The following is a 12,022-nucleotide window of genomic DNA, read 5'->3' on the forward strand; positions in this document are numbered from 1 at the left end:
TCAGTGATAATATTGGTCAATTCAGTTTTTAAAAATTGTTTAAATCTGTCCCAGACATAACCTCAGACAAATAACTAATTCAATAAAACAATTTCTTTCACCCCATTCAATTCAGTCCCCAGAGTCAATAAAATCAGACAGCTGGCTGGCCTTTGTGGGGAACATTAACTCAGCATGCAAGAAAGGAAAAATGAGACAGCATTTCCCATGGACTATACAGCAAGAAATATCACATCCATTACCTTGGTCAAAGGGCTTGTTGGGATTCCAGTTTCTGAAATAATCATCCTATATAAGGAAAAAACAGAAAACAAAGGTCAGATTTCAGGAAGCTTCTCACATAACTGCATAAAAACCTGCCTTCCTTCCTACCTCCCAAAACACAAAGGAGAACACTAACAGCTTAGAAATGTTTCCCAAAACAGGCATCAACATGCAATCAAAAGTATCAATTTGCTTTTCAAATTCCTGCCTTTCAAACTTATGTATTAAACACCAGGAATAATAAAAACATTTCAGCCCAATATGGAAACAGCATTGCTCTTCTTGGTTTGACATATAAACCCCGACACCTTCTAAGTGCAAGGTGTATTTGCTATCAATTATACTGTAGGTGATGCCTTGCTGCTCTCACTTATGATTAAGTCTCTGTGTTTGTAACAGCTGATAATTCAACTGTCAACATTTCTTTTACATGGAGACATGTATCTTGTGGTGCACAGTTCCAGTTTTTCAACACTCACAAAACCTAAAAACAGAGGGCCGTTCAAATGTTGGAATTAACCATGGGCATACGTTTAACTTAATAGCATTTTCTCCAGCTAGGGAAAGACGAAAAAACAAAGACTGGCCAATCTGGTCTCTTCGTAACCATGTCTTTCTTGTAAGCAGGTGGCATCAGTGTATGCTCTGAGGCCAGACACTCCACTACTTTGATATCGCAAGGGTCTCAGTCACTCAATTCTTCATAGTTCTATTGACCGCTTCCTCACTCCAATAAGCCTTTTTTCCCCCCAAACAACCAATTTTTACTCTCTTTATTCTCCCCCAGCACTCCTGGATCCCTTTTTTCTCTGGATCACCCACTCTGTCAGCAAAACCGAACAGTGTGTAAGTTGCAGAGGTGTCACCCATGCACATCATACCCACACCTGCTTTATTTAGGGCATTTGCCCCTTTTTTGTTAATACGCAATTTATTCTCTGTATGTGTTTTTGGCAGATACTCTGCAAGCTGCAGACAGTTTCAGAAAGCTGTCCAAAATGAGGCCTCAATTTCTCTTCTGGAAAAGTTAATTTACATCACACAATTAGTTTAAATTATTGTCCATCCTGTCTCTTGATGCCGTTTATCTCTGACACAATCTCCTGTGAATTTTATCAGCCTCTGTGTCGTTCAATTACCTGGCTTTATTAGATCCTTGCTGAGTTCACCTAAGCCCTTCAATAGATTTTAGGAAACTGGATTTAGAGTAAAATCAGAACATATTGTTTCTTGGCCAGTGATTCCACTTTCCAAAGCATGAATAAACATGAACAGGTTCCTCTGGATCCTGAAGATTCGGAATTAAATTGTTAACTCCAAGGAATTGGCCCACTTTGCTCTGGCTTTAATTTTATGGGATAATTGGCCTTCTCACCCACCTGGTTAAGAAGCCTTTAAGATCTATGCCACGCGGTATCACTGAGATAGTTTAAAACAATCTCTCTGCGATCTCTCTCTCCATCATTATTTTAAATACAATTCTAATCTTTTGGAATCGTGCTGTCTGAAACTCAGCAGCCAGTATTACATGATTGTAAATTAAGGACCAGAAGGTAGGTAGGAAATTTAGCACCCAATGTCTTGGTTTTATGGCCAATAATTCTTAGCCTTAGACAACCATGTTACCAACAGATTCTGATATTCTCAAGAGCAGAAGAGATAACCCAAGATGAACTCATCCTCACCAATGGAGAAAGAAAGTAACAAACTGTTCATCCTTCCAACTGTGGGTCATCAATGCCTTCTCCACATACAGAGGACGGCATCACGTCTAATGGCAGTACGGAATCTTGTGAAATATTTTCTGCGTGAACATGCTGCTCTAATACATGGAAGACCTTGGAAGCTTAGGATACACGTACAAAATGGAAGGGCTGGCGTCAAAGACAAGTTCCTTTACTTTAATTTCACATGTCACATTCTCTTTGATGTCAAGGAAAGGTTTGAGCAAGTCCCAAGAACTGAATATTCCCTAATGATTTCAACATACTTTATAACTTGGATGGAATTTGAAGCATTCTTCTGGACCTTGTCACTTTTTCAAGTTAACTACAATTGCCATTTTTACATATTTCTTGGGGAAAATCATAGTTTTAAATATAAGGCCTTCAAAGGTAGATATCTGCATTAGAATATTTAAAACCCATTGCAAATGTATAATACTGCCTAATTGCTGACAGAATGTGAAAGTACACCTTGAGTGAAAACTCATTATGCAAAATGAGTCCTTCAAACAACCCCTGTCCAGCAAGGCCACGCAGGGAAAGAATATTATTCTCTGCATCTGACTGCTTTTGCCCTGCCTTAGCAAAGTGGCCTGCCAAAGCAAAAACCAATGAGCCAGCGCTGATAAAACCTTGGGCATCACTTCTTAGGCTATAGCTGAGAAAGAAAACCTCCTATCAGGGTACTATCATGAACACATGTGAAGTACTCCAGGCACCAGAGCCCACTTGGGGGTGGTCACTGAGCCCAGGGGAGAGGGTTTCCTAGCAGCCGTTGCTAGGCTGAGGTCAGAGTCTGACATGCTGGTGCACATGTGATCACTTTCTGCACTGTGCTAGCTAGGTCCCAGGTGAGTCCACGTGGTGACTCCGAGCAGGCTGCAGCCGCATCAGTTAAGTCACTCTGTGTCTGGGGGAATCTCTGGTGAGGCAGTGTCCAAACCCATGTGGAAAAAAGCCGAAGGTAAAAGAATGCCTCTTCTATAGCTTCACCTCCTGAAAATGTGTTTATCCCTGAGTCCCACTTAACAATTGTGATGCTCAAAGGACATAAGGACAATTGTCTGTGGTCCTGAACCAATACTCTACCAATACCAGGGCTGATCACTTCTCCAGGGCCTTGCTTTCTACCAAAATAAAAACATACAATGTATATTTTACATCGTCTTTAAACAGACTCATGAATTACTGTGCTGTCAATAGTTCTATCACTTCCCACCCTGGGAAGTAGTGTGCCCATCCCCATACCACCCCAATGCTGTGTGGACCCGAGTCCAGTCCAGATACTGACAAGGTATACAAAGCATAGGACCTCAAGATCTCTAACCTCTGACCTTCCTCCTGGTCCAATAAAGTTGTGGTCTGTTAAGAGTCAAACTGTGGTAAAAGACACATTGGATAAGGTCAAACTTGTTAGGCAAGGCGTATCTGTCTGAGTTGGCCTCTTGAGTGGTAATTTTATCATCTAATGATGAAGCTTTCAAAAAGACTTTCAAGAACTCCAATAGCTAATTTCCAAAATATAAACCTAAATAGAAAGCTGTATATCTAAATATAGTCATTTATTAAGTTCAATAGCTCCCATTAATGCATTATACAGGTTGAGGAATCAAGGCTGGCAGTGTTACTACACATGTATGTTTTATGGGCTACACTGCAGAATAAAATAACGTTAGGCCTCTCCTGGACAGGGCAGAGAATAGTCTTGCTCTAAATTCTAACCAGCCCATATGAGGAAAGGTGGATTCCATTACACTGTAGCAGTTCATAAATGAAAATTATCCAACTCTTTTTTGTAGAATGTTAAAATCTGGAAGAACCTACAAATTTAAACAGAGGCTCAAACTTGAGCATACTGACTTATGTCTAAAATCATCAAGTATCCCAGGGCAGCAGGAAATATGAAAAGTTATCATAAAGATCATAGCAAAAAAGCGACAAATCATCACAGGTCTAGGATGAGGAAGAAGAGGGTGGTGCCGGTCACAGAGGAGGAATCCGAAACTAGTAGTGACTATGGCTCCAGTTATTTTTTTATCCTCTGCAGCTAATAAACATAGACAGAACCATATTTCTACATTGATCTCATTAATTAAATATCCCACGAACATAGTACTGGATCCTGTGAAATTATTGGCACCCTGTGGCTGGTACAAAGGAATTTAACTCTGGGTTGTCAGCTACTTTAGAGATAGTCTGTTCTGATAAGCATTCATGGAAAAGAAAGTCTATTTTTTATGTATACACATATATCACGTTAAATATAATAAACTGGTAAATATATTTAACATATATTGGTAATATACATGATATTTTATATATATGCCAAGAACATTCCACCCTATAATGCATCTTCCAATGAAATCTTTAAATCTTCCTGACATAAAATGAAGCCAAAATATTCCTGCTGTAATTTGGGTGATTGAATCTCTTCATCACGGTTGATCATAACCAGCTGGAAAGGCTATGGTTCCAGTCCATTTTGAATAAGAACCTGAATTTTCTTTCACTGTGCCACAGGCCCAAAATAGCTGATGCAATTTAGCTTAAATATTCCCCAGGGATTTCCCTTATGGAGCGGTGCCTTTTTCAGCTCCAAGGAATGTTAAAGCCAACCCTGAGGAAAAGAGGGGTGGCAGGGCCAAATGGAAACCACCACGGAAACTGCTTTGGAAACCCAACTGCTTTGGCGTCCGATTACAAAGATGATGATGTCCTTTATTATAGGCCATTGCTTCAGATGCTATAGGATCAAGACATTTAGTTCCCATGAAACAGATCACTTCCCCCTCATACATATTTTAGCTAAGCTGTTTGAACCTTGCAGTTTCATCTGAAGATTACCTGAGATAATACAAATTACCAGCCTGTAAAATAAATGGGAGGCTCATTTGTCTTGACCGGGAGTGAGCAACAGAGACATGAACAGAAGGAAGCAAGGCCAGAGGAGGGCAGGCAGTGATCGTGGGGTATCTGTGGGCCCGCTGCAGAGAAATGGAAAAGGTTGAAGCACTTCTCTGCACGGTCAAGCGGACTAAAGCCAGGTTTGTAGATCCCAGATGGAGGCAGACCCCACATTACCAAACCCAAAACCTTTAGAAAGAGGTCAATAAAAGGACCACAGCCAAACAGCTCTCAAGAGGAGTCAGTGCAAACTAGTTCAGCTCATTTTCACACTACTGGGGACATTAGGAAAAAGTGCTGGTTGCTGACTGGGAGAAGTGTCCCTAAAATGATAATAGAAGTCACCAGAAAAGTGACATTTCTAACGTTAGTTAAGCGCATCAGCTATATAATGAATGTGACATCTCCCTGTAATTTTAATTTGTGTGCAACAAAAATCACTGCTAATCAAGCTATTGTAAGGTACAAAACACTCCATTTATTGATAAAGGAGCTGGCTTTGCATACAACTACCTCATCTCAGAGCTGTTTCCATTCACATCTCTGGGCAAACAATGTGCTGTCTGTCCCCTGTCAAACAGGCCTACCCCTCCCCATCCCTGGCGAGGAGCCCCAGTGAGAATTCTTCTGAATGGGGAATCCCAGCCTGGACAGTGACTTGAGATCTCCCAGCCTTCTACCCACAGGTAGGACTTACGAGAACTCTGTACACCAGGGACTGGGAGCTGTGTGCATTAACGCATTTACACGTGCACGTATCACCCACACAAACCTGGGCCTAGGCTACTTCTGAGCAGGGATGGGTCTTACTCACCTGAATATTCCCCCAAGGTGTCACTCAACAGCACACAATACATCACTGCTAAATGACAGCAAATGTAAGTAAGCCATTCCAGCTTTATTAACATCTCTGTATCCCTGTGAAATTCCCATAACTGTTACTGGTGTATGTAAGTACAGGTGGGTGTATGGTTATGCACACGCTCTAAATCATTTTCACCCTGAATAGAGCGAATCTTTGATAAATTGGTCTGACATTTGGTTTAAAGTCCTTCAGGTCTTAGACAAAATGATTCAGAAAATAACAATGTCAGTTGCTCTGCTCTTTCAATAAATAACCCACCAGTAAAACACAGATAATAACTGACAATCATACTTGTACTGTAACTAATGAGAAAAGATAAAGCAGCAAATGGACTGTTTATATGTATTTGATAAATTGCATCCCTTGGATATACCAATGAAAAATAAATGTGAGTGGTACTGGTTCACTGAACTAAAACAAATATTTACCACTGAGATTTAAGATTTAGAGTGAAATTTACATCTTATTTGGCAACTACTTTGATGCTATGTCTACACACAGTTGAAAAGTCAAAAACCTACCTCAACTTCCTGAGTACGAAAGCATTATAAATGAGAAAAAATAAAAGAATCACATCAAACAATAGGAAGGAATGTACACATTTTTGATTAATTGCATCAAAATTTCAAATTACCATAACATTAGAAAGGTTAGCCAGGTGTTTTCTCTTAAGTCACCTACCATCATTCATTTGAAAAGGTCCCATCATTCACTAAGTTCACAGGAAAGGACATGAGGTTATGGGTTAGAAAAACGGACGTGGGGAGAATCTGAGTGTGCTCTAGTGATCTCTGTCATTACTGCAGAACAGCTAGCAAAACCATGATTAAATCCAAACGCTCAGCCATGATTACCATCTATGAGAATTTCAAATGAATCATAGCCTGTGACACCAGTCCAAGGGGCAAAATTAAATAAAAATTCCAAGATGACATCAGAGACCAAGAGTAATAGACCTTCTATATTTCTGCAAAGAAATTCTTTTGCCTTGTAGTTCCAAAATAGCTTGAGGGGACCTCAAACCTGAGAAAGACATGGATTTATGTTCTTAAGAAATATGTAAAATAAATAGTATTGTCATGGCCCTCCCAGCTGATTAAAAAATAACCAACACAAAGAGTCCCCTTCTTGGGGGCTTTTCTGTCTCTGTCAGTACATCCAAACCAGGGTGGAGGGAAGCAACACACTAATTTGTTCTTTTCCCAAGGAGAAAAACTGAGTCTGACGTTCCTTCCCCAAAACATGCTCTGCATTTGGGTTGTTCTCCTGGGGATGTGAATGGGTATATGATATTCTATTTGTACTCTGGCCAAGACAAGGGGTATCTCCCCTGACTCAAAGCCCCCCATACCCTAGACCTTATCAGCAAAATTATCAAATTATCTGAGCTAACCAAGAGTAGCCTTCTCAGTATCTAGGAAGGAGAGAAGAGGTCAGCACCATGAAGTCCAAGGCAGGGCAGATACTATAAGCAGGGTAGGCTCTGAAGCAGATGTGGCGTCAAATTCTGGCTCTAGGACTCACCGGCTCTGTGGCCTTGCATAATCCACTCAGCTTCTCTGAGCCAGTTTCCTTACCCATAAAGTAAGATCACTTTCACCTATCTTGAAGGATGGTCACAATGATTCAAGATAATGACCCAAAGTGCCTGGCATATTATCTGGCACAGAGAATTAATAAATAAAATACACACTTTCATGTCCATTTCCAAAGGTTTATGGTAGTAGGATGTCCCAGGAACATGGTGTGAAATATGAAGTTTTGTGCAAATGTTTAAAATGCCAATAATGTGATTCTTGCACATTTGAGTCTTGCCAATTAGACCCAAGTGAAGAGAGACCAATCGCAACTGGAAAAAATAATTATGAAGTATTTTAAATGCATGTAATTTTATTAGTCTCATATACGAAGAATAGTTTAGAAAAAAATTTCAATGAACTTGAAAACTTGAGCTGCAGGCATGTTTTGTTTAAAGGCCAGACTCCTACTATCTAAGATTCAGTGACTCTCATCTATTATAATAGACCTCATCTACGAAAAAAAGATAATACTTGTACCATCAGGCTATTTTGTACACTGAATGTGGTGTTTTAAACCATTGTAAGGTATAACATATCATATAAAAGTAAACAAATTAATTAAAGCTTCAATTATAGATTAACTATATCCTGATAAGGGGACTGAACCTGCTCTGAACAGGCAAAATTTCTGTGTAATTATCAATTTACATGTAGAAAACAGATGGAGGAACCCCGAAAGGGCACGTCTCCTTGGCAAATCAAACAAAACCGTTGCCATCTTACAGCTTGTAGCATGTAAACCTTGATTTCAGAGAAAGTACAAATTATACTGGCCTGAGGCCCAGCCTGTCCATGTATCACAAATTCCGAATTAATTAGCTCCCACCATCTTTCTGAGAATGCCCCCCACCCCTGTCCCATGGCTGGCAGGCCTCCATGAACATCCAGATGTCACCTTTTACAGAATAAACACCAGCTATTAATGACCACCTCACCCCTTCCTCCCCACTCATCCTCTCTGGGAGGTGCCAGCCACAGGGATTGGCAAAAACAGTGGTTCTCCTCTTTGGCTGACCACTGGGGGCGTGATGGAGCTTTTCAGACACTGATCGCTGGCCCAGCCCAGCAGGTGGAGATTCAGTGCCTGGGGTGTGCCCTCCACATTGGGATTTTTTTAAAAAAAAAAAGCTCTCCAGGTACAATTGCAAATATGTGGAAACAACCCAAATGCCTATCAATACAGGAGTGGATTAATAAAATGTGGCATATGTGTACCATGGAATACTTACTACTCAACTACAAAAAACAATGGTGATCTAGCACCTCTTATATTATCCTGGATAGAGACCGAGCCCATCCTTTGAAATGAGGTATCACAAGAATGGAAAAACGTGCACCACATGTACTCACCATCAAACTGCTACTAATTGATCCACACTAAGGTGCTCACATGGTAGTAATACTCACTGGGTGCCAGTCAGATGGGGGGTTGGGGGGGTAGGGGTAGAGGGGGTGGGGTGGGTAAACCCACAGTTAATGGAGACGGGGCGGACTGTATGGGGGAAGGACACACTTGTAGCCCTGGCTTGAGCGAGGCAAATGCATTTCATGTAACCAAAATGTTTGTACCCCCATAATATCCTGAAAGAAAGAAAGAAAGGAAGAAAGAGAGAAAGAAAGAAAATCAAAATTGAAGAAAGCATTAAAAAAAAAAAAGCTCTCCAGTGACTCATGTGCTGCCTCCATTGGGCTGAAGGAATCACAGTGACTGAGGCAACCAAGGGAAGGTCAGACCTACTGTGGGCAGCAAACCAGGTGTAGAACCAGGTGGGCAGCAAACCAGGTGTGAGCCTTCTAGAGTGGTCTCCAACTCCCACTCACAGGGTCTGCCCTGGAGGCATCTCCAGCCAGGTACACCATACCTCTGTCCACCTAGCTGCCCACGCAAGAACCCCAGCTGACGGCTGGACTCCTCCCTCTTCCTTCCCTGCTATTCAGGCAACCACCAAGTCCCCTCCACTTGCACTCCGAGGTCTCTCTCACTTCTCCCCACTTCTCTGCATCAATGTAGCCTCTACCTCATTTCAGGCCTCCACAGTTTCTCCTCAAGTCACAGCCACATGCCCTAAACAGCCTCCCTGCCTCCCTCCAGCCCTGCCATCCAGGCTCATGCCAGTCTGCTCTTGAGGCTGCTGTCTTTGGGCCTGGCGGCCACGACTCCACCCAAGGAGCTGTCTCGGTGAGGTTGTGCCTGTATAGGGGTAGACAAGGAATTCAGGGTGTCTCGCCTGCTTCCCTCTGGCCAGGCACGTGACAGATGGACTTGCTGCCTCATCTCACAAAGACTGTAACACAGTCTCTTCTCCCCAGCACTGTCCCAAAAATGCCTCATAAACTCAGGGGACAGAGAGATGACCAGACACACTTTAGCCAGGCTCCACTCTTGAGAACTTGCTTGCCTGGCCCCTTGGACAGACAGATGATGTACTTATGTCACGTGGACAAGACAGACGGCCCAAAGAACCTGCAAGAAAACTGTCCTCACCCCAAGAGCAATACACGAGTCCCCCAGTAGCAGTCCAGACCCCACTACTAGAGGAGGGTGGTCCACGTACTAGTCTGCTCCATGAACATCTAGCTGTCCTGTTTCCCCCACAGGGATTTCTATGATCTGGTCCTGCTCATTTAGGGCCTGGGGGATCTACACAGGCAGAGCAAAGTTAAGGGCCAGATGCCTGTTGACATGCCCCAGACTTTATCTCAGGCATTGGGGAGCCCCCAGAAGGCTTAGAGGGTGACCCCATCAAACCGGTATTTTCTGGAGCATGCTCAGCACCCTACGTGGGGGGCAGATTAAAGGGAGCCCAACTGAAACCAAGGATGCCAGTGAAGAAACTCATTTTACCTGTGTACAAAAATCACTTACAACATTTTGGCTGTGTGCCTGCCCTTGTCCTAAGCCAGAAAACATGAATAAGAACCAGCCCTTACCCTCACAAATCCCACAGTCTAGCTAGAGGAAAGGGAATCAGAAATGTAAGCAGATGAAGCATAATATTTAATATTACCTGGTAAATGTGGTCATGAAAAAAAAGAAATTAGCCATGGGAATACAGACGAGAAAGCCTCCGTGTATTCCAGGGAGCCAAGGAAGACCACTGAGGAAGCGGCACTGAAGCTGGATCTGGAAGGATAAGGAGTTGTCCACGGGAGGAACCCGCAGTCGGGTGGGAGAGGACATCGCAGGCAGGGGAGGTGGCAGGTGCAAGAGCATGCAGTCTTTGCCACAATAGCTCTCAGCTCCAGCAAAGGGTGAGGAAGCCTGAGCCCAGGTGCAAGAACCACAGGAGACACTGGCGGCTTGCTCGGTGTCTGCACCTCTTGGCCTCCCCTTTGCTCTGGGACTAGGACGCTGCAGCTGCTGTGGCTGGCTGTTGGGGATAATGCAAGTCATATTTACCATCCGTCCACTTTAGCTGGAAGGCCGAGCCATGAGACTGGTGCCTAAAGGAACCACACTGACCCATGGCATGACACACCAGGGACAAGAAGCAAGCCCACACCCTGGCCCCTCCAACCCCATCAGCAAGAGTTCCCATGCCACCTGTTAAGGACATGTGAGTCATTATGAAACACAGTTAGAACCTTCTAGTCTGCCTGCCTGTCCCCCCCTCATGAAGAGACACAGTGTCAGCTTGCTACACCTTTCCTTTGTTAAACAATTAAGCATCTTTCCCTCTAGAGGTGAGTTCTCTGAGAACAAAGGCCATGCCAGGTGACCAAGCTCTGGGAATCAGGCCCCCTGGCGTCTTCCCTCCCAACCCTCAGCCAGTGACAACAATTCGAGGTCTCCTGCTCTCGCTCTCCACTTTGTTTTTTATATGTACATTCCTCTTTATTTAATACAACAAACACGTAACACATACAAAAAGAAAAAAACACTCATGTAAAAGGCCCTGTCACAAAGGATAGACAGGAAACATCTACACTGAATCAAATAAGGCTCTTGCTTCGAAACAGGGGTTTGCTAGCTACACCTGGAATATGAGCAAGGCTGTTGCGAAAAAAATATATAATAAACAAAAATCCCTGCACTGAAGGACTATAGCCATAGAGTTAATTTACTAAATTCACAGATCCATATTTAGGAATGTTTATGCCCTCTCACATAGCCAAAATTCATCAGAGTTTTATGAAATGTGTGATATTTTTTGGTTAAAAAAAATTTACCTGCCTCCCTGTTTTTAAGGAAAGAGTGACAAGAGCTTTCTAAGCCAGATATCTTAAAGTACAGGCTAAGGCAGGGGATTCAAGAGGAAGAATCTCAAACTCCCCACTTTTGTCTGCAGGGGACAACAAGGGTAGGGAGAGATGAACAACCAGGGTTCCCTTGTTCCCATCTTTTAAAATCAAAACCCTCCAAGGTAAAATTGTCAGATCAGATCATTCTTACAGTAACAAATGCTCATCAATAGGGACATATTTATTTCTTGTGGAGGAGCACTCAGCCGGCAAGAACCATGTAATACTTTTTATGCTTTTTTTTTTCCATTTATTATTTGAGAAATAGTAAGAATGTTAATAACAATGCAAGTCCCTTCCAGTCCTGAAATTCTATGATTCTAAATATGTCAAATAATAAATCAAATATGCCTAAAAGCTCTGTAGAAATAAAGCAGGAGCAATTTTCACAGACTAGCAAGAACTAGAATGTAATAGGAGAATCCAAGGTGGACCAAAGCAAT

The 12,022-nt window shown here is 42.5% G+C and overlaps 1 protein-coding gene across 2 annotated transcripts in view; it reads right to left on the reverse strand.

Annotated features, from left to right (window-relative positions):
- SPOCK1 (SPARC (osteonectin), cwcv and kazal like domains proteoglycan 1) overlaps positions 1-12,022 on the reverse strand; it is a 460,391-nt gene that overhangs the window by 256,567 nt on the left and 191,802 nt on the right. For both annotated transcript variants that reach the window (XM_069484074.1, XM_069484075.1), the window contains exon 2: positions 243-288. In XM_069484074.1, coding sequence (XP_069340175.1) covers positions 243-288 — 46 coding nt within the window. The remainder of the gene's footprint in view (positions 1-242; positions 289-12,022) is intronic.

Source organism: Eulemur rufifrons, chromosome 10 (assembly GCF_041146395.1).
Source record: "Eulemur rufifrons isolate Redbay chromosome 10, OSU_ERuf_1, whole genome shotgun sequence".
NCBI classification, from domain to species: domain Eukaryota; kingdom Metazoa; phylum Chordata; class Mammalia; order Primates; family Lemuridae; genus Eulemur; species Eulemur rufifrons.